We start from the raw sequence: 24,645 nt of genomic DNA, 5'->3' as shown, positions 1-24,645 counted from the left end.
AAAAGTCTCACTTGATTGTCTTTTGATTACCTATAAACCAAATTGACTACACATCATATGATACACTTCTAAAGCAACTTGCATTGAAATCCCGCCCTTTATCTGGTAAAGCAAGCAAAAAATGCCCTCCAACTGAATATTCTTGATATTGCAATTAATATACTATTAACACATTTATTTAAATTATAATTTTATCAAAATACAAAAATGATATTTCAAACCAAAGCAGAAAAAGTCAAAAGAGAAAATGATTTCTATACATTCCACATCATTTCACAATGAGACATCCCTCTTATAGGACTTCAAATAGTCCTTTTATGGATGCATTCCTTTTTGCAAATCAACCCAACAACTGATGCTTACATCATTCCATTTTATCCTGGAGATTTATTTTCTTTCCAGCATCTCTTTTACACTTGATTTTTTGATTGTCACTTTTTCTGTCGAATGTACTCGATGCCATTGGGAATGATGATCCAAATCACTTTCAATTATTCTCAAAGTGCTCCTTGTTCCCAGAAGTATTTGATAAATCAAACACCATATCTAAGGTTTCTACAGCTGAAGTAGTTTGATCAACTTTTTTTTAAGCTTTCCAGGCCGAGGAACACCATTTTCCATTTTCACCCACCAAGATGATTCTAAAAACATCTGCATTTAAATACCCATCTGGAAGAGTGGCATAAGAAGCCTAATTAAAAAGGAGTAAAGGCTAGAAACTTGAATATGCATTTCTCAATATTTAACTTTTTAAATATTTTGTTTGCCCTTAAAGCATAGAAACATAGGAACAGGAGTAGACCATTCAGCTGACTGAGCTTGCTCCACCATTCTAGATCTTGGCTGATCATCTCTTCAATGCCATGTTTCTGCACTACCTGTCTTTTTTTACCTTTATGGGTGTTGCATTTATTGCTCATCCCGACTTGCCTAACAGGCAGGATGCTGAGCTACCTTCTGTAACTCCTGGAGTCTTTAGTGTGTAGGGACATCTACAATCCTGTTTGAAAGGGACCTCCAGGATTTTGCACCAACAAAAGTGAAGGAACTGCGATATAGCTCCAACACAGGACAATATCTGTCTTGGAATCTGCAGATGCTGTTGTCCCCAAGTTTCTGTTCCCCTTGTATTTAAATGTGTTCAGGGTTATGAGTTTGAAAGGTGCTGTTGGATGAGCCTTAGTGAATTATTGCAGTCCATTTTGTAGATGATACACACAGCTAGTACCTTGCATCAGTGGTTGAAGTGGGTAGATATTGAAAGTGGTGGATGGGGTGCCAATCAAGTAATTTGCTTTATTCTGGTTTCTTGATTTATGTTGTACCCGCACTTATTCAGCCAAATGGAGAATATTCCATCACAGTCCTGATTAACAGGCACTGAGGAGACATGAGATATGTTATTCACCGCAGAATTCCAAGTCTCTGATCTGCTCATATATCAGCAGTATTTGTATGATGGCCCAGTTCAGTTTGTGGTCAATGGTAAGTGCCAGGATGTTGCGAGTGAGGGATTCAGTGAAAGTGGTGCCATTGAATGTCAAGTGGACATGGTTAGCTTCTCTCCTATTGAAGATGGTCATTACCTGGCACTTGTACAGGAGCTCTGTCCAATAAGGATGGTGTTCCCAAATCTGGAAGTCTAATAGCAGGCCCTTCAGCACTGGAGGATCAGTGGTCCTGCAATCAGTGACTGAGACTGCTGAAATAGGTAGGATAATCATGAGGACGCCTTTGAAGACATGTCAAAATTTCAATATAAAATGTGGCCTGACCAGCATTGTGAAGGGGAAATCCCCCATCATATACTTGCAGCTGCAATAACCCTCTGGCAATTAAGGCTGGGTGGTAGTGAGAGAGAAATTAAGTAGGGCATTGTGATGGGATGGTATCTCTATCCAGGGCTTTGGCCTCACTGGAACCCCATATTCTGACTGGAAAATTCCAGATGGCAAAAGAAGACTATCCTGAATTGGCACTTTGACTGGTCTAATTGTCACCTGCCACAAGCAGGTAGGTAGCTGTAAAACCCCTGAAGCTGCATCTTCCAAAATAGGCTAGAAGCATCAATGTGCCAGCTGCCCATCATGTTAGTCAGTTACACAAAATTACCAGTGTTGTCCTCCACTGAATGTAGATGAAAATTAAGCCTATTGTTTAGGTAAAGACCGATTTTTTTTTTTTTTTGTTTTTTTTTTTTTTGTTTTTAAACCTGCCTTACAATTGTACTTGTTGTGTCTTTGAATGGCATGTGAACCATTACAGCAAAGAGTATTATCAGGTGGAATTATTGGACTGGGAAAGATATATGTCCAAACATGCCTTTCTGCAACAGCAGCTAGATCTTTCTTGTTCTACACCTCTGTCCCAGCTGAATTTTCACAGTAAATTAAATAGGATGATGCAGCACCCAGAATTTCAGGTCATAGCTCTCTCTCGCACTCTCTCTCTGTTCCTGAGGTCTGGAATTTCCGAACTGTGTTTAAATTACATGACTCCTTACATGTTCCAAAAAGGGCAGTGAGCCAAAGAAAGCAGATAAAAGCAGGATTTTTTTTTTCACTAAATACTGACAGTGGTCTTGAAACTTAATTGAAGGTCACCGAGGGAATTGTTTTTTTCAAAACACCTCGCTGGTAATCTGGTAAACAGCATCAACCACCCTACATGGAATATAAATACTTTTTATTCTGTTGATATCTGTTAAATAAAAAAAACAGATAAAAGGGCTGCCAATCTGCTCTGACAAATGACCACACAGGCTGTGAAGACAAAAACATATGCTGGTTTCTTAATTAAAATGTCACAACTCCTTGGGTTACATCATTCACTGGAGATACCAGTACGGTAAGGATTATGCCCTGCAGTACACATTCAGTACTGTGACCTTTAAATGACTATTATAGCCTGCCAACATTTAGTCATATCTCATTTATAAATCATAGAATTCTGTCCTGTTGTTGCAGGGGATTAATAACTGTCACATCAGAGCTCTGATTAAGAATGACTCATTATACTCAACTAAATATTTTGCTCGGCACCTTCCAGACTCACAACCACTTCCATTTAGAAAGACAAGACCAGCAGATACACAGAAACACCACAAATCAGCAAGTTCCTCTCCAAGCCACTCACCAACCTGACTTGGAAATATATTGCGTTACTTCAGCATCGCTGGGTCAAAATCTTTCAACTCCCTCCCTAATGGCACTGTGGGTCTACCTACAGCACACAGACTGCAGCAGTTCAAGCAGACAGCTCACCACAACCTTCTCAAGTCCAACTAGAGATGGGCACTAAATGCTGGCCCAACCAGTGTTGCCCACAACCCATGAATATTTTTTATTCCAAAATATGTTTAAACATGCAAAATTGTGGAAGGGGTATTTTTTCAATAATAAAACAGTTCTTCTGAGTATAAGTATCAGTATCATTGTCTAAGGATATGAGGTAGGCCATTGAGGAGGAAGATGAGGAGAAATTTCTTCAACCAGAGGGTGGTGAGCCTGTAGAATCTCTTCTACAGAAAGCAATTGTGACCAAAACGCAAGTCAAATTAAAGGAAATCTAGTATTCATATTAAAAATGTCCCTGTGATATTATATTAAATTTACTACATTACACTAATTGGAAGGTAAAATTATAATTTCTGTAGCAGCTATACAACAAATAATTCAAAGTATCATTGCAAAATGTAGAAGTTCAACATAAATAAACAGTACGTTGGGGGCCTGCTTAACCACTATAAGTATGATGTACTTTGAATCAAAGAGGTCACTTACATAGTCAGATACATAGGACAGACTTCCCAGGGCTAGAATGGTGCTTCAGCATCACATGTTCTGATCTACCTTTGGAAGCTGGAATGGCCAACAGCTGCTCGAGACTTGAAAAGGGCATGTTCTTGGGGCTGTTTAGGAATACTAGATGCTTCCCAAACTTGATGCAGAGGGAAAGGCAGAAACTTGCTTGTTTGAAGCTCTCACCTCCCCAGAATTTAACATTTTCTGGAGCAGGGTGGAAGACTAATGAACCTAGGTTCCATCTCCAATTTATGTTTCCATCAGGTGATTTGTCAGTTCCATCTTCTGACCCTGCTTTGAAATTTTGTTACACATGGTCTACTAAATAGGAAATTTGTCAAGTGTATTAATTTGCTAGTTCAAATTTTATGCAGTTCTAATTTTGTGCAGAGCTTTTCAATTTCTATGTACACAGCAGAAATAGATGTTCAAAGACATTTATTCATTTATCATTAGCTGTTTCTGCAAGTCTACTGGAACAACTGATTAAATATCTCTGTTTTTCTCCTATTCAAGTTAATAGGATGTATCATTGGCAGACAAGGAAGCAAAATAAATGAAATCAGGCAGATGTCAGGAGCACAGATCAAGATTGCTAATGCAACAGAAGGTTCCACAGAGCGACAGATCACCATCACAGGATCTCCTGCTAATATTAGTCTGGCACAGTACCTAATAAATGCAAGGTATGTGCATTATTTGTTGTTCTTTGATATAGCTTGATAGAAGAAAGCATATTAGACACTGATGTAAGAAATGGCACACTGATTGTTCCAGTCTAACAGCAAATGCTGCAATCAAATATATAGAAGAAATCCAATGTAGGAACTTATAACTGTTCCTCAAATGCCCTATATTTTGCTTAGTTGTTTTTAAGAAATAGCAAGTAAATTAACATTTAAATGTTTTTTAGAAAATCAAAATGCTGGAAACCTGAAATAAAAAGAGAAAATGCAAGTCATACACAGCAGGTCTAGCAGAATCTATGCAGAAAGTTACCAAGTGGAATTTCTTCCCTAAAGGGCATTGAAAAAGATGGATTTTCAGGACAATCAATGATAATTGTTACATAGACAGTTACTAGATTTAATCCAGCCCATAGTTGGCTGGGAAGTAGGTTGGGTAGGGTAAGTGCAGTGTAGTTACCCATTCACTGTCCCACCTCTTTCCCCCCACCCCCAATACATCTCATTAAAGATCATGATCAGGATGGAAAGTGTTGAGGATGACCCTTGCCTTGTGCCCAAAGTCGGACAGGAAGTGATCAATTAAGGGCCACCCTGTGGCTTCATTCCACTACTGCAGGTATTCAAGATGTGGAGGTGCCAGAGTTGGACTGAGGTGGACAAAGTTTTAAAAAAAAATCACATGACACCAGGTTATAGCCCAATAGATTTATTTGAAGACAAGCTTTCAGAGTCTTGCCTGAAGGAGCGAGACTTCAAAAGCTTGTGTCTTCAAATAAATATGCAGATATTCAACCAAGTGGGCCAGCTATCAGACAAATGTCAACTGGTAAGAAGAGGCAGGAACATTATGGTAATATCACTGGCCTTAATCTCTTGGCCCAATTTAATGCTCTGGGGGCATGGGTTCAAATCCCATCATGGTGCTGGTGGAATTTAATTAATTAAGCTGGATTAAAGCTAGTGACTGTCCACGCAACAACTATCATCAATTGTCATGAAAACCCATCTGTTTCAATGCCCTTTAGAGAAGAAAGTCTGCCCTCCTTACTAGCTTATCACTTCTCATCACTTTTTTGCTTCTTCTATTAATTACTTTAAATCTATGCTTCCTGGTTCACAAGTGGGAACATTTAGAACAAAGACCAGCACAGTACAGGAACAGGCCCTTTGGCCGTCCAAGCCTGTGCTGATGCACTTTGCCCTTCCATACTAAAACTGTCTTCATTTACAGGATCCCTCTATTCCCTTACTATTCATGTATTTATCCAGGTGCTTCTTGAATACTGCTTTTGTGTCTGCTTCCACCACCTCCTTTGGCAGCGTGGTTCTAGGCATTCACCATCCTTTGAGAGAAAAACTTGCCTCACACATCTCTTTTAAACTCCCTTACCCCCCCCCCCCCCCCCCGCCCACCTCACTCCACCCCACCCTGCCCACACCTTGAACCTGTGTCCCCTAGTAATTAGCCCTTCCACCCTGGGAAAAAGCCTCATACTTTTCAGTCTATCCATGCCATTCACAATTTTATAAACTTCTATTAGGTCACCCCTCAACCTCCTGTGTTTCAGTGAAAACAAACCCAGTCTATTCAACCTTTCTTCATAGCTAAAATTCCCCATACCAGGCAACATTCTGGTAAACCTTCTGTACCATCTCCAAAGCATCCACATCCTTCTGGTAGTGTGGTGACCAGAACTGTACGCAATATTCCAAGTGTGGCCTAACTGTAGTTCTATAAAGCTACTGCATAACTTGCCTATCCTTATCCTCAAAGCCCCTTCCAATGAAGGCAAACATGCTGTAGGCCTTTTTTACTACCTTATCTACCAGAGCGGCCATCTTTCATGATCCGTGGACCTGCACACCAAGATCTCTCTGCATATCAATACTCCTAAGGGCTCTGCCATTCATTGTATAATTTCTACCTGTGCTTGACCTTACAAAGTGCATTATCTCACATGACCTATTTACTTTGTCCAGACTTACCATAAATTTGGATGCTTCATGTATATCTCCTTTCAGTCTCCTCTTCACAAAGAGAATAGTTCCAGTTTCTTTAATCTATCTTAATAACTGAAATTCTTTATCCCTGGAATTTTTTTTATAAATTATAATCATAAATTATATTTAAGAATTTTAAATTCTTTTTCACTCACCCTAATGTGTTCACATTCTTCCTGAAATGTGCCCAGAAGTCAACACAATACTTCAGCTGAGGATGATCTAATGTCGTGTCTTAGTTCAACATAACTTGCTTGCTGTTGTACTCTATGCCCTGTTAATAAAGCCTGCAATGCTGTATTCTTTACAAACTTCTCTAAATCTGTCCTGCCACTTCTGCTGGCTTATGCACGTATACACACAGGCTCATCTGCTCTTGCGCCCCCTTTGGAATTATATCTTCTATTTTATTTTGTCTCTCCATGCTTTCCCTATCAAAACCTTACACTTCTCTGCCTTGAATTTCATCCACCACCTATCCACCCACTCCACCAATGGTCTACATAGAAACATAAAATATAAGAGGTGTTAGACCATTTGGCTCTTCAAGCCTGCACTGTCATTTAGTATAATCATTGCTGATCATCCAACTCCATACCCTGTCCTTGCTTTCTCCCCATATCCTTTGATCCCTTTAGCTCTAAGAACTATATCTATCTCCTTGAAGACATTCAATGTTTTGGCCTCAACACCTTGCTTTGGCAGAAAATCAAGCTCACCACTCTGGGTGAAGGAATTTCACCTCATCTGTCCTAAATGGCCTACATCACATCCTTAAACTAGGTCATCAGGAACATTCTTCCTGTTTACTCTGTCTAGTTGTGTTAGATTTTTATAGGTTTCTACAAGATCTCCCCTCATTCTGCATAAATCCACTGAATATATTCTTAACCAATCCAGTCTCTTGTCATTCCTCAGTACTACCATCTCAGAAGTCAGTCTGGTAAACCATTGTTGGACTCTCTCCACAGCCAGAACATCATTCTTCAGAAATGAAAGAATCATCATAGAATCCCTACAGTGTGGAAACAGGCCATTCAGCCCAACAAGGCTACATTGACCCTCCAAAGTACATCCCACTCAGCCGCATTCCCCTCCCCTATTCCTGTAACCCTGCATTTCCCATGGCTAACACACCTAACCTACACATCCCTGAAAACTATGAGTAATTTAGCATGACCAATCCACCTAACCTGCACATCTTTGGACTGTGGGAGGAAACTGGAGCACCTGGTGGAGATCCACATAGACACGGGGAAGAATGTGCAAACTCCATTCCACGCAGAGTCGCCCAAGGTGGAATCAAACTCCGGTCCCTGGTGCTGTGAGGCAGCAATGATAACCAATGGGTAAGGGGACCAAAACTGCACACAATACTCTAGGTCTGGTCTCACCAAGCACTTGTACTATTGTGGCAATTGTCCTCTTGAATTTCTAATATACGTCCTTTTGAAGTTCTAAACCATACCCCTCACAGTTTACAATGCTTCCAAGCTTCATATCTTCCACAATTTTGTAATTGTCATCTATTCGCAAGTCTAAATAATTAATATATCAGCAAAAGTAAGGGCCCCAACACAGACCACTGGGAAACCCATACAACCCTTCTTCCTTCTCAAATAAAGTCCATGAACTTTCCATACTGATCGTTCTTTTCCATTAATTCTAATTTTGCTCATGTCTAATGTGTGACACTATATCAAATGCCTTCTGGAAGTCCATGTATACCACTTGAAAACATTGGCTGGTCAACCCTTTCTGCTGTCAGGAATCAGTCTGATAAATGACGGTACGGTGGCACAATGGTTAGCATTGCTGCCTCACTGCATCAGGGACCTCGCTTCGATTGCAACCATCTGTGTGGAGTTTGCATGTTCTCCTCGTGTATGCATGGGTTTCCACTGTGCTCCGGTTTCCTCCCACAGTCCAAAGATGTGTAGGTTAGTTAGATTGGCCATGCTATATTGCCCAAGTTAGGGGAATTAGTCATGTGAAATGCAGGGCTAAGAGGACAGGGTTGGTGGAATGCTCGGAGGGTCAGTGTGGACTTCATGAGCTTCCACACTGTAGGGATTCAATGATTCTATGAAAACTGCACACAATATTCAATACCTGGTGGTCTAGCCAAGGCCCTGAACAATTGCAGCAAGACATTCCTGCTCCTATACTTAAATCCTCTTTCTATGAAGGCTAACATACTATTTGCTTACTTCACTGCCTGTTGCACCTGCACGCTTGCTTTCATCGACTGCTTTACAAGGACACCCATGTTTCGTTGCACCTCCATCAATTGCCATTCAGATAATAATGAATCTGCCCATCTTTGCTACCAAAGTGGATAAAGTCACATTTATTCACATTATGCTTCATCTGCCATGCATTTGCCCACTCATTCAACTTATCCAAATCACACTGAAGCATCTCTATCTTCCTCACAGTTCACTCTTCCACCTAGCTTTAACTCCTATCTCCACTTCAACTGATATCTCATCAATATCCTCTTTTTTTTCAACAGATCAAAGTACTCAATAATTACCTTGGCTTTGCCCTGCATTTCTAAGCATATATCACCTTCTTTGTCCTTAAAATGCATCACCCTAGCTCTTACCATCTGCTGACTATTTACATGCCTTTTATGTTAGCTGCTATTCTATGTCTCATTCTCTCTTTTCCGATCTTATTTTCCTATTTGTTTCTCCTCTCACCTAATTGTATTTGGCCTAGTTCTCACTGGAATAAATTTACCTGACATGCAACTTCCACTTGTTTTTACATTTCATCATTTAGCACATCTTCCACAGCACCTAGCTTTGGTTCTCCTGGAATTCTGCCTTGTTGAAATGTACCTAGCTGGTACACCAACCATCTCTTCCTTGAAAACTAGCTTTTTCTATTAAACATTGGTTCAATTTTACCTTTGTTGGAATACTTTTCATCCCTTTGAAGTTAGCCACTTCCACTTTAGGAATTCTACTTTGTATCCTCTATTTATAGAAGAGGGAATCTTTAATACCTCTGTTTGTTATCTTACTGGAATGAAACAACAGTTATGAAGTAGTGCTTTATGCTACGATAATAGCTGCTTTGACTTTGTTACTGATTCTTTTGGTTAGGTTTCACCATAAGACCCTACATGTAAGCATTTTCCCAGAATTAAAAGCTAGATGCGGTCAAATGACATTAAAAAGAGAACAAAGTGGAACAAAAAAAAATTGTACATGATGAACCTCAAGATTGAAAAAGCAGCCAGGAATATCATGAAGCTAGCTTCAATTTACAGAGCATGGAAAGGAAAGTCCTAAAATGCGATGGCAAGCAATATCTCCATATATAAGTTATATAAAGAGAATTACTATTTATTTTCACTAGCAATACAATAGCATATTCGATTTCAAGCATATTTATTGAAGAAAGTTAGTAACTGGATTTCTCTTATGAATTTCCATTTGAAAGGAGAAAACTAAACCTAATTACTTTAAGCACTCCTTCCAAGTGAAGAAGAAATCATTAGTAATTAAGAAATAATTTGATTATGTTGTGAATCTTGTGAATAGAGAGCTGTCAGACCTCATTTCAGGAAAATAATGCAGCCAGATATCTGTTTATGCTCGTTATTTCTGTATAAATTGGTTTCAGGCAGAAATTAAGATGCAAAATTTTGATAATGATGTTTGCACATTTCAAACTGCCAGAGCATTACTCAAATTGCACAGAAATAGATGAGAGAAGGAGGCAATGGGGCTCAGCATACTTGGATATTGAGGTGGAAAATCAGCCAGTGTGCCTGCTCCTGATTGCGATTTAACAATTGTAGCTCAGAGTACACATTGGTGACAAGATCAAGCTTACTAGTGATGTCCCTGTTGTTAATCAATCTGTCACCATGCACTGCAGAGCCAATAAATGAATAATAACCTTCGGATGAAGCACTGAAAGCTAGCTACTACTTTCAAAAGGGAATCATGTACAGGTGAATATGATGAATCAGCCAAGAATATAAAGATATCTTTTTTTTTAAAAACAAAGGACTTTTAGACATATAGGCCCTGTTTTTCATTCCCAGGTTGGGAGCATAGAGATGGGAGAGTTCCCAGCCCTGTAAACCTGATCCAGGAAAATTATTAACCTGGAAGGTTGAATTTTCATCTGGAGTGGTAGATTCTTTAAGAGAAGGACAAAATGACTCAGATCAAGGGCAGAGACTCCTGGCTGTAGATGCGAGCTGCATTTAAAGTTTGCCTTCATGCTCAGTTTAATTTATTCTAGTTTATATTCAAGTAATTAAAGTCCCCCATTATAACAACTCAAACATTAGCACCTCTCTAATTTCTCTGCAAATCTGTTCTTCTACATTTTTCCCCACTAGTTGGTGATCTATGGCCTACACTGAGCAAGGTCATTCCACCTTTTTTTTGCTACTAAGCTGTATCCAGTTTGATGTTGTCTTTACCAGCTCTTCCTCTTTCTCTTTCTCCAGCAGTGCTCATGTCCTCCTTTTCTTCTTTTCCGGTCTTTTCTGAACACCTTGTACCCAGGAATTAACACCTAATACTGCGTTTTTTGAGTCAAGTCCCTGTCATCTCCACAACATCATAATTCCACATGACAATCTGCACCTGTAACTGACCAACCTTATTTACTATCCTCACTGTATTCAGACACATACGTGGAAACTCTGATTCAGACTTCATTACTTTCTCCCTTACCGCACCAGCTCAATTTCCAAAGAATCAAAAATGCTTTCTCCTGCACCATCTTTATAGTTACACATTCTGTTTTATCTTCCTATTTCTGTACTCACTTGCACATGGCTCTGGGAGTAATCGGACTTTTGAGGTCCTGTTTGCTAATCATTTTTTCAGTGTTCCTTAAATTCTGATAGCAGGCAACATCCTACCTCCTACACAAGTCATTGGTACTAACATGGACCAAAACCTCTGTCTGTTCACCTTTCCTCAAAAGAATGTCCCACAACCACTGTGTGATATCCTTGACCCTACCATCAGGAAGGCAACATACCATCCTGGAGTCAAATCTACAGCTGTGGAGATATCTACCTATTCCCTAACTAGTGAATCCTTAATTGCTATTGTATTTCCTTTCTTCTTTCTCCCCTCTTATACAGTTAAGTCACTGATGGTGTCACTAATATTGCTCTGACTGCATTCCTCTGAATAACCAATACCTTCACCAGTAACTACAATGGAAAAGTGATTAGCAAGCAGGACCCTTGCTTCAGTTCTGAGAAAGGGTCACCGGACCCAAAACATTCACTCTGTTTTTCCCTCCACAGAAGCTGCCAGACCTGCTGGACTTTTCCAGCAGCTTTGTTTTTGTCCCTTGCTCTACCAGTTTTGTTCTTGCAGGCTATTTGGCAGACAGCCATTCCCTATCTACCCTAATGCCCAGCTTGTATGAACGTTTCTCTGAATGTACTATCCATGTTGTCCTCAGCCTTGCAGATGCGCCATAGTGACTCTACTTTCAAGCTCCAAATCCTGCTGCAGCAGGCAGCACCTCCTGCATGTGGTTGTCTGGGTCACCAGTGGCGTCCATGACTTCCCAAAGTGTTTGATAGAGAATTTTTTTTCGAACCTTCTGTTGGAAGATTATCTTACAATTTCCCTTTGAATTATTTTCTCGTTATATTACATGTAGGCCTCTACTTCTTTCAGAGTCATAGTCATACAGCACGGGAGCAGATCCTTTCGTCCAACCAGTCCATGCCGAATATAATCCCAAACTAGTCCCACCTGCCTGCTCCTGGCCCAAATCCCTGCAAACCTTTCCCATTCATGCACTTATCCAAATGTCTCTTAAACATTGTAATTATACCCACATCCACCACTTCCTCAAGAAGTTCATTCCACATGCAAATCACCCTCTGTGTAAAAAAAACTTGCCCCTCATGTATTTTATAAATCTCTCTCCTCTCACCTTAAAAACATGCCCCCTAGTCTTGAAATTCCCCATGCTAGGGAAAAGACAACTACCATTAAGTCTATCTAGACCACTCATTATTTTATAAGGTCTCCTCTCAACCTCCTACCCCACGTGAAAGAAGTCCCAGCCTATCCAGTCTTTCTTTATAACTCAAAAATATCCTGGTAAATCTCTTCTGAACCCTCTCCAGCTTCAAAATATCCTTCCTAAAAATGGGTGAATCAGAACGGGACACAGTATTCCAGAAGAGGCCTCACCAATGTCCTGTACAACCTCAACATGACTTCCCAACCCCTATACTCGAAGGACTGAGCAATAAAGGCAAGTATGCCAAATGCCTTTTTAACCATCCTATCTATATTTCATCTGATATTACAAAAAGTTGCATAGAATATACAGTAAAAAGCCAACCCTGCAAACTACATGTCACCGCTATTGTTTATGATTCATAAGATACTCATCTCACTCAACTTCATCCATTTTCTTTCAATATATCTGCCTAATCCTTTCTTCTTGTGTTTAATTTCTTTCCCATTATATGTATCTATGTTATTCCCCTCAATGACATGTGTTAGGGAGTTCTATTTTCTAGCTGCTTTTTTAAACCAAAAATCTCTAGAATTAACTTATGCTATTGTTACTGTGGCTATGTCATATCTATGGCCCTAATTTTAGACTCTCCCATAAGAGGACATATCCCTAACTCTTGTTTTTGACAAAAACTCTGCGAGGTCAAGTTTAACTTCTCTTTTCTAGAGAAAAGAATCCCAATTTATTCAATCTTTCCTGATTAATAAAGCTTCTTAGTTCTTGTATCATCCTTACAAATCTTTATGTACCTTCTGCAATGCCTCTAATATATTTTATATAAAGTGGCAAACCAGAGCTCTAATCAAAGTTCTAAACAAATTTAGCACAATGGCCCAAACTGTCTTTTAGAGATGGAAAAGAATGCTCAGACCTGTTTGTGGCTTCTGAAATATGAGCTCAGCTCTGAACTGACTTTACCTCATTTTTTTCATCTTGGCGGCTGGAATGTGTTCTAGGTGCAGTTTGGAAGTCTCAATTGGATGCAGACTGAGCTTTGTGCTGGGATGAGATCAAGGGATCTGCCCAATGTAGTACAGTTAAATGCAGCAATATGTGAAAGATCTTTACTGAGACTATTCTGAGAGGTTACTTAAGGTGAAATGTAACCCTTAAATTATATGGACTATTGAGTTAAATGCCAGCTGAAACATGGTTGCTGTACACAAGCTGGCCTGTTGAATGCATACCCTGATTAAAAACAACTATTGCTGTTCTAAGCCAATGTTGCCATTTTATTCAATTATTTCAGCGCTGTGCTATACTTGTTATTTGCTGTTCACTGTTGAAAGTTACACACTGTTAAAGATGTCATGCAGCATCTCGTACATCTTACTGCCTTCCCTTTCAGAGGACATAATACACGTAGGGCTCCCAAACCTATCCCCAGAAGCATCACAAAGAAAGTGATAAATGTTCCAGGAGCCTGTTGAGGCTCTAGTGCAATATGACATGGCTTGTCAGACTGTCAATTGCAATGTAACACTTAGGCCACCAAACCTGTGCCAAGCAAACCTTTTCCTCCCATACCACACAAACATTCTCCTCACCAGCACAATTTAACATGAAGCTCATAACAAGGAAAGTCATGACAACCACACATGCTGACTCATGTGGCCACAGGCCAATGAGGCAGGGCCTCATGGGTCTCTCTTTGAGACTGAGACTTTAGACCTGCAGTGGCAGAAATTTATGTGGCTAATTTCCCCGAAGCATTGCAAACTTCTGTCCTCCAAGTGGAAAAATCTGCAGTGGTCATGACCTCAACAATGACCTGGGTTTGGGAACACATGATGCTGTCACAAGGAAATGGCCAATCTGATAGTGGCTCCTCTGGTGTACTTGCAGTTCAGAAAAGGAGGTGCAGGATTGCCTGTGCAGTGGCATTAGTTTCCAAGTAGTGACGGAAGAGCAGCTAAGATCCCCAACAGGACTATCTCGTAGGTGACAGATTGATGGCCAAATGGGATCATTGATAACAGCCTGTCCAGCCACTGAGATATCATTCCAAGGAATGAAAGGTTGTTGATTGTCCAGGCAATACTGAAGGAATCTCATCATCTTCTGATTTCTTGGCCTCATGGCCAGATGCATAATCCACTTCCAGTCCTAGCTGCTGAAATTCAAGTAGCTCAGTGGCAAGCAGGATAGGATCCCTACACAACAAGCTGACTGCCATGATCCTCCCAGCTGTATAGGGAATCGAGCAGCTTGTGTCTACCTTTTCTGAGACAATGAGGGAAGTGCTGAATACTCTTGCTCTTTATTTGTATGTTTGCATAAGAGTTTCTGAGAGCGAACAAAATGGCATCAATTAGAACAGTAATCAGGTCCTTGTGGTGTTTAAATATGTTTAGCTGTATAAAGTAGGATGCAAAATATCTCTATAGGGAAAAAGAAGTCTTTATTTATGAAAATATTCTACTCTTTTTCCCTTTATTCATTGATGGGATGAGGGTGTCCCTGGCTAGGCAGCATTTATTGCCCATTCCTAATTGCCCAGAGGGCAGTTAAGAGTCAACCACTTTGTTGTGGGTCTGAAGTCACATGCAGGCCAGATCAGGTAAGGATGGCAGTTTCCTTCCCTAAAGGACATTAGTGAACTAGACAGATTTTTCCCCAACAATCGACAACGGATTAATGATTGTCATGTGATTCTTGATACCAGATATTTATTGAATTCAAATTCCACCATCTGCCATGGCAGGATTCAAACAGTCCCCAAATGTTTTCTGGGTCTCTGGATTAACAGACCAATGATAATACCACTGGGCCATCACCTCCCCATATACCATACATCAATACAACAAATTTGAATGTCTTTATTTTCTCATCTGCTACCTCAGCATCTCATCCAGTTGGCCTTCACAAATATAGAGTCATACAGCACAGAAACAAACCCTCGATCCAACCAGTCCACACCAACCATGTTCCCAAACTAAACTACTCCCAACTGCCTGCTCTTGGCCTATATCCCTCAACCTTTCCTATTCAAAAACTTATCCAAATGTCTTTTAAACATAGATGCAGGTGCAGTTACAATCACTTTTCTGGCAGTTCATTCCACACACTAACCAGTCTGTGTTAAAGAAATGCTGTCCCCCATGTACTTTATAAATTTTTCTCTTCTCCTCTTAAAGCTATGCACCTTAGTGTTGAACTCCCTCACCCTAGTGAAAAGATCATTGTCGTTCACCCTATCAATGCCTCTTTTAATTTTATAAACCTCAATGAGATCACTCCTCAACCTTCTACACTCCAGTGAAAAATGTCCCAGCCTTTCCAGTCTATTTTTATATCTCAAACCGTCCATTCCTGGTAAATCTTTTCAGAACCCTCTCCAGTATAATAATATCCTTCCTGTAACAGGGCGACCAAAACTATATGCAGTACTCCAGAAAATGCCTCACCAATGTCCTGTACAACCTTAACATGACATCACAACCACTATACTCAAAGGTCTAAGCAATGAAGGCAAATGTGCAAAACACCTTCTTAACCACCTGTCTACATGTGATGCAAATTTGAAAGAATTATGTACCTGAACCCCTTGGTCTGTCTCTTCTACAATACTATCCAGGGCCCTACCACTAATGGTATATGTCCTCTCCTCATTTATATTACTAAAATGCAATACCTCACATTTTATCCAAATTAAACTCCATCTGCCACTCCTCAGCCCATTGACCCAATTGATCAAGATGCAATTTTAGATAACATTTAATGTCTACTCTACCATTAATTTTGGTGTCATCTGCAAACTTACTGACCATTCCTCCTATATTGTCATCCAAATTATTTATATAAATGGATCCAGTACCGATCCCTGTGGAACACCACTGGTCACAGACCTCTAGTCTGAAAAACAACCCTCCACCACCACCCTCTGTTTCCTACCATAAAACTAACTTTGTGTCCAATTGGCAAGCTCATGTGATCTAAATTTACTAATTAGTCTACCATGTAGAATCTTGTCGAAGGCTTTACTAAAGTCTAACTAAACAATGTCTACCTCTCTGCCCTCATCTTTCTTTTGGGTTACTTTATTTAAAAACTCATTCAAGTTTGAGACACATGATTTCCCTTGCACAAAACTAGGCTGACTATCCCTAATCATTCCTTGCCTCTCCAAATGCATATAAATCCTATCTTTCAGAATCACTACAGCAACTTACCCACCACCAATGTCAAACTCACAGGTCTATAGTTCCCAGGCTTCTTAAACAATGGCATAACATTAGCCATCTACAGACCTCTGGTACTTCATCCGTGTTTACAGAAGATACAAATATTTCTGCTAGGGGCCCCGCAATTGCCTCCCTAACTTCCCACAATATTCTGGGATACACTTGATCAGGTCCTGGAGATTTATCTACTTATGTTTTCTGAGACATCTAGCACTTCCTCTTCTGTAATGTAAACTGTTTTCAATATATCAATTTTTATTTCCCCAAGTTCTCTAGCCTCCATTTCTGTCTCAACAGTAAAATATTCATTTAGTTTCTCTCGCATCTGCTGAGGTTCAACACAAAGGTGACCTCATTGATCTTAAAGGGGTCGTACTCTCTCTCTCATTGCTCTCTTGCTCTTAATGTATTTGTAGAGTCACTTTGGATTATCTTTCACCCTTATCTGCCAAGGCTATCTCATATCCGCTCTTTCCCTTCCTGATTTCCTTCTTAAGAATGCCCCTACACTCTTTATACTCTTCAAGAGATTCAGTTGATCCCAGTTGTCTACATCTAATATATGATTCTATTTCATTCTTGACTAGAATCTCTAGATCTTTATTCATCCATTGTTCCCTAATCTTACCAATCTTACCCTTCACTCTAACAGGAACATAATGCCTCTGAACTCTCTTTTGAAAGCCTCCCACGTTAGTCATCCCTTTATTTACGAACAGTCTACTCCAATCAATTTTTGAAAGTTCTGGTTTCACATCATTAAAATTTGCCTTACTCCAATTAAGAACTTTAACTTTTATGGAAGACATCCTTTACCATAACAGTTTTGAAACTGTTAATAGTATGATTATTAGTCCCAAAATGTTCCCCCACTAACACTTCAGTCACTTGCCCTGCCTTATTTCCCAGGAGAAGAACAAGTTTTGCTCCTTCTCTAATAGGAACATTTACCTGTTGATAAAGAAAATTTTCTTGAACACATTTAACAAAATCTTCACCATCTAAACCTTTGACACTATGGCTGTCCCAGTCAATGTTTGGAAAATTAAAATTCCCTACTATTACAACCTTATTATTCTTACATATATTTGAGATCTCTCCATATATTTTCTTTTCAATTTCCCTCTGACTAATGGGGGGCCTATAGTGCAATCTCGTCAAGGTGATTGTCCCTTATTTCTAATTTCAACCCATATATTTTTAGTAGATGATCCCTCAGAAATATCTAATTATTGTAGTAATGTTTTCCTTAATCAAAAATGTAACTCCCCCTCCTCTCTTGTTCATCTTTCTATCCTTCCTTCAACATATTATACTCAAAACATTGAGCTGCCAGTCCTGTTCTTCCCACAGCCAAGATTCTGTAATAGCTATGAAGTACAGATCCCATGTTCCCATACATGCCCTAAGTTAATCAGTCTTACATGCAAGACCTCTTGCATTGAAATAAATGCAATTTAATTCTTCAGAGTTACTTCATTATTTGACTTGTTCTTGTCTGTCTTTTCTAATTAACTTGCTCTTTTCTGATTGACAACCATCCTCATCTTTCTTTCTGTTTTCACTGTTACTTAGGAAGTCCACCATCCCCCCACCTCTCTCCCTTTGCAGGATCCTGAAATAAAAACAAAGAAAACTCCTCACCAGGATATTGGTCCCTTTCCAGTTCAGATGAAACCTAGCCTTTTCGAGCAGGTCTTTTTTGTCTCAGAAGTGACCCCAATGATCCAAGAAACTGAATGCTGCACACTGCACCACTTCTTCAGCCATTCATTTATCTCCCCTATTCTTTTATTACTTCCCTCATTAGAATTTGGCACCAGAAGTAAACCAAAGATTGTTACTTGTGATATTCTGTTTTTTAACCTTTCTAACCTCTTATATTCACTCTGCAAAGCCTTAACTGTTTCTCTAACTATGTCATTCCTATCAATGGTGTTCAACAACTCTAGGCTTCTCACTCTCTCCTCTGACAATGTACTTCAACTGTTTTGAGATGTCCTTAACGCTGGCACCAGGAAAGCAACATAGTATCTTCAGAACTTCCTCAGAGTTCTAAGGAAGGATCACTGAATCTGAAACTTTAACTGTGATTTCTCTCTACATTGTTGCTAGACCTGCTGAGAATTTCCAGTGTCCGAAGTTCTTTCGGTCTTTATTTATACTATCCTACCTTAATGCTCACTGCTGCAGAATCTCCTGTATATGCCCCTGACAGGAGAATCCCCTATAACAATTATTCTTTTAAATTTTGACAAACCCATTTAACATAAGATTCATCTTAGTGCCCAAGATCTGCCTACGGCTTCTATTTTCTTCTGAGAGACTGTCTCTTTGAACAGCACTCAAAATGGAATATCTATTTGAGAGGGGAATAACTGTAGGAGACTTCTGAAGTACCTTCTTACTTTTCCTGACAGTCAACCACCCAACTGATCCTGCTGCGTAATCACTTCTTTTAATCTACTAGTCATCATGCTCAGTGTTACTTGTAAGCCCACATTGACATTTAGCTTAAAAATAACACCTCTTATATATAAAAAAAACTTTCATATTAAGCATTCAAAAATTAGAAAAATATTAAAACGTACAAATTTTGAAAAGAAATCAAACACTTAGCTGAACAAACGGAAAAACAACTCCTCCTCAAATAATCCAACGTTCAGCTTTCAATCTTCGGATAAAAAAACTCCGTTGAAAAGAAAACCTCTCCTTCGCGATTGTTAAAAGATCTCCTCCTTTGCGATTTTAGTTTTTTGTTTTTTTTTGACACATATTCTTTTAGAAATGTAAAAGTACAAAACAGAAAAAAAGAGAAAAAAGCCTCTCAACACTTGAACACGTGGAGGCCCTCCCACACAATGCCGTTTTAAAAATATCCCTACGCTGTGATTTTTTTTGTAATTATTTGGATTACAAGATGAATCAAAGTAAAAATCTTATGATTCTGAAATGTAAAAACCACAAGAATTAGGCAAGAAAGCCTGCAATTCAGGAGTAGCTGCAATATCCACACCACTCTCAACACGCCATTTTAAGAAGAATCCATGTATTTGATCGCAAGAAAGAATTTCTAATGCCCTTCCCTTAAGGTCTCCAACACCTAACTCTGACTTCAGCCTTCATGTTCAGGAAAGTGTGAAGTGCCATTGTACTGGAGGTCTCTGGCAATGATGATATCCTGCATTGGCTACTCATCCCCTCAATGACGTTGCTGTCTATCCTGTCTTGAAGGTCTCTGCTATGGACTTTGCTCTTTATTCTTTTCTTTCTGTTGAAATTCTTCCCCTTTCTGTTCACCATCCAAGAGGAGGCTTCCTTGATTGCCCTTTACATTACTTTAATGTATTGCTTTGCAGTTTGGGTGGAAGTCCTTATTTCCACATGGACAGACCACCATACCTTGTACCTGAGGAAACTAGTAACTGAAACAAAACCAGTCACTTCCTGTGTCTTTGCAGCATCTATCTCAAAAAAGATAAACTGTGCATCTTGATGAAAAAGCTATGTGTGCGCTTTTGCCTGTGATAGACCAGGTTGCCTGTAGGACCTTTAAATGAATAACCAGCGAACACAAAAAAAAAAAAAATCGTTGCCACAGTGACCTTTAACGCTGCTGGGAGTGTATACTTCTGACACCCACCATGTGGGCCACCCTCCCTAGCAGAGAATTCTTTGGTTGCCAGACAAGTGTTAAGAGTTTTAAAAGTATGAAGAAAACCCTGCAACAATGTCGGTCTACATCAATCTCAAACTCTTCCTGACTCAGAGGAATGGGTCATGACTCAATTTTGTTAATGCCCACAAAACATACGAATAGTGCGTTTTGAGAGAAATGAATGTGTTACACATTAATGCAATGTCAACTTCAACGGATATATGGAGCCACAATCCAGGGCCTTTATGACATATCAAAGGGCCACTTGAGAATAGTAGGAGGTCAAAAAGGAAGAGGATGCACATTTTTCCAGCAAAATCTCAATGGTCTCAGATTTCCCAAGCCTATTCTTGCCTCTATTGGAAGACAAACATTTATCCCAACATCTCTGCTGTTCAGTTCTATCCTCCTAGAAATTGAATTTGTACAATTAGTCCTGATGAGGGGTTTTGGCCTAAAACATTGACTTTCCTGCTCCTTAGATGCTGTCTGACCTGCTGTACTTTTCCAGCCTCACACCTATAGACCCTGGCTTCCAGCATCTGCAGTCCTTATTGTCTCCTCATACAACTAATCTGTATATTTCCTTTTCCAAAATATTTTGGAAAAGAACGTAGCCACTATTAGATTCTTGAAAGAACCTATAAGCGTACAGATTCTTGAAGCAGGAACGTAGGGGGAAGTCATAAATTATTACAATTCGTCTTTCTTTTGTAAGTATTAAGTTATTTAGCAGGATGCGGTCCCAATCTTTGTATTGGCTTAAAAATAAGTAATTACTAGTTAAATATTGATTGATATTTTAAGATTAATACTATTTCTTTAAGTTTAGAATAGAAATCATACAGTCAAACCTCTTTATAGTGAACTTGGTTATTACAAACCTTCTATTAGAACAATTTCCTTTTTGTTACAGCATATAGTGTTCAACCCCTGTTAAAATCAAGCAAACCAGCAACTGTTTCTCAATGATTTACAGCTCAACTCCCACATTTGCAATGGTTTTTACCCCATTATTATGAGCTGGTCAGCAGTCATTGTTTTGACACTCACAGGAAGTGCACAATGACATCATCAGGCATGGTTCAAGCCCATGTGCGACAGTTGGAAAACCCAGTGCAGCAGCTGTGTCTGTGGTAAAGGAATAAAGTCAGCTCAACCCTCGATAGAATGAAGGCCCAATGAGGAGAACTACTTGACCATTCCCCGTGGGTTTGTAATGACGGGGTCTGACTGTATATTGTTACTATTCCTAAATTGCATTGAGAAAACGTAAAAATGTAATATTCAATAGCCAGTATAAAATGTGTATAAAAATATTAATTTGGTACGATGCCTATTCTAAATGATATTATTAAGTCATAGTTCCAGCACTAATATGTACTGTAAAGTTAAAAGGAAGTTTTTGTTGCTTGTTAACTATTGCTATAACAATACAATTCTATGTGTCTGACTATCAGTGAGCATGTTATTATCATATACTATAATAATTTTATAACTTTTCATATCTAAAATTAAGTCAACTGATATTTTGCCCTTTTGCTTATATCTAATAGTGCACAATGTATTATAAATTTATATATGCTATATCAGTATGAAATGTGAGAAAATGTTGTTTTAATTTACCCTTTATATTCCAGTAATCTGTTAGTATATCTTTGCATATAGGATGAGTGCCCTTGTATAAGTTTGGTTTATAAAGCATGGCTGCACACTTCTAGATAAATTTTAATTCTTATATTTCAATTAGTATCAGATTTAAAAATCTATTTTTCAACAATATTGCAAAACAGCTGTATTTGTATTGTACTGAAGCCGGAAATGGAAACTCTGCAGCATTTAATAAATAATGTGGTTTAATTTTGATTACAATTCAACAAACCAGTCTTCAAATTTTCTGACTCCTTGAATTTACCATCTTGCTATTTTTCAAAATTAAGTAAGACGTCTTAAACAAGAGTACTTATAGTAATGCAATTTGAAATTCTTGGTCTTTAAGTTTGCTTTTCCATCATTAGTCGTTATGTACATTTCTTCAAATTAATTTCAGTCATAATATCAAATTTTTAATTTGAAAAGACTTTTGAAGTCTCAGTAATGTTTCGTCATCAAAATCATGAAATACCCTTTTGTTATTTCTCTTCTTTAACACATAACATGTTCCCCCCTTGATCCTAATCTCTCCTTTCTTACCTCCCCATTGCCCTTTCCATTTGTTGACCAATCTAATCCCACCCTCTGTGTGTGCTCCTATCCTTCCTCCTTTCCTCATCCTGGCTTGACCTACCCACCTGTTTGTTCCTGTTCCTCTCTTCGTTTGCAGCTTAGAGATGGCTAAAGTCAGCACCCAGACTGCTTCCGTCATGAACCCTGTTGACCTGAACGTGAACCTCTCTCAGTCTGCCACCCCTACCTCAACCCCCACCTCTGTGGCTGTTTTGGCGGCAGCAGCAGCAGCTGCCTCCATGGTTAATGTGAATACCCCTTCTCCTTTACCAACACCCCACTATGCTGTTCCTGTTTCCAGTCTGCTTGGCATGAAAACTGTCCCGCTCCTGGCACTTAATGCCACTGCTGCTAGGGGAGCCCCTGGGAGTTTATCTGCTTATACTCCCAAAATTCCCTCGACAAGTGGGGTTAAGAAATCTGATCGGCAGAAGTTTGCTCCATATTGAAATGATGTGAAGGCGGTTTTCCATTCTCTACCATATCAATGGCTAATAATAAATATCAAGCAAACATTTTAAATATTTATCATTTCTAACAGTTGAGATCCAAAATTGTCTTCCACCTTCCATTACTGTTAACAATACAATGCCCATTAGTTCCAACAGCTAATTGACACACCACATCATAAAATATTTCCCACTGTATGAGACAAAATGGTAAAGAATTTTACTGAAAAAGATGAGACACACTGTTTCTCTAACTGATGTCATGCAAAAACAAACAAGTAAGAGCTATTTCACAGTAGGGAAATTATCACAATTTTCCACTAGATGAGAGAAACATTAGATAAAGTTTTAGAAAAATTGAAAGAGAACTATAAACATTGTGAGGTAAATTTTTATCTTTGCTGTCAGACAGCAATCTGTAGAGTGGAATATAATAACTGTGGTAGTGGTCCCATACTACCACTGGTAATCAGCGACTGTCCTACTGCAACCACTTCTCAGAGCCCGAGTGACATTAAGTGTCAATCAGGCAATTAATGTGAGAACTAGCCCCCTGTCCTGCTTCCAACCACTTTCCCCTCCACCTCATCAACAATCCTTCCTCATGAATCTACACTACTCACCTGTCTCCAGGGATCAAGAGATGGTCTCTGATGAAGGCCTTGGAGTATTACTGGCCACACCCACTGCTCCCTGTGGTCCTACTGCCAATGTAGAGTTGTTACCTCAAATTGGTCTGTGATCTTCAACCAGTACTGAAGATGTGTGCACCAGAACTTGGTGACCCTAGCCAAGCTGTACCTGTACAACAATGTGGGAAATTGCCCAGTTATATCCTGTGCAGATGAAACAAGACAAATTCAATCTATTTAATTACTGGCCTATCAGTCTACTCTCCATCATCAGCAAAATGACAGGAGGGGTCATTGACTATCAATGGCACTTGCAAAGGAAAGCCTACTCACTGAGTAATTTGGGTTCTGTCAGAGCCAGATAGCTCCTGACCTCATTACAGGTTCTTGGTCCAAACATTGATAAAACAAATGAACTCTAGAGGTGAGAAGAAAATGACTACCCTTGATATTAAAGGAGCTTTTGACCTAGTGTGGTACCCAGGAGCCCTAGCAGAACTAGAGTCAATGGAAATTGATGGGAAATCTCAGTGCTGTTTGGAGCCATACTTTTCACAAAGTAATGTGGTGCTGGTTGTGGAAGGTCAGTCATTTCAGTTCAATGAGTTTATAGCAGGAGTCCCTCAGCTTAATGTTTTAGGTCTAACTATCTTCAACTGTGTCGTAAATGACCTTTTCTCCATCATGAGGTCAGAAGTGAGGGATGTTTGCTGATGTTTGCACAATGTTCAGCACTGTTCATGATCCATCAGATATTGAAGCAGTCTGTGTCAACATGAAGCAAGACCTAGACAGACAACATTCAGGCTTCAGCTGATGGATGGCAAATAACATTTGCGATACACAAATGATTAACAATGACTATCTCCAATGATAGATAATCTAACCGTCAGCCCTTGACGTTCAATGATATTACCCTTGCTGAATCCTCCAATGTCACTATCCTGGGCATTACCCTTGACCAGAAACT

At 39.3% G+C, this 24,645-nt stretch overlaps 1 protein-coding gene across 1 annotated transcript in view; it reads left to right on the top strand.

Moving 5' to 3' along the window:
• The window catches only part of zgc:110045 (uncharacterized protein LOC664755 homolog), a 49,495-nt gene extending 26,452 nt beyond the window's left edge, over positions 1-23,043 (top strand). Inside the window, exons 7-8 of the mRNA XM_048611956.1 lie at positions 4,320-4,489; positions 22,692-23,043. Of these exons, the coding sequence (XP_048467913.1) occupies positions 4,320-4,489; positions 22,692-23,043 (522 nt within the window). The remainder of the gene's footprint in view (positions 1-4,319; positions 4,490-22,691) is intronic.
• Positions 23,044-24,645: the final 1,602 nt, after the last annotated feature.

This window comes from Rhincodon typus, chromosome 2 (assembly GCF_021869965.1).
Source record: "Rhincodon typus isolate 14 chromosome 2, sRhiTyp1.1, whole genome shotgun sequence".
Taxonomy (NCBI): Eukaryota; Metazoa; Chordata; class Chondrichthyes; order Orectolobiformes; family Rhincodontidae; genus Rhincodon; species Rhincodon typus.
Note: the sequence above shows the minus strand (reverse complement) of the source record. Positions and strands in the feature narration are given on the sequence as shown.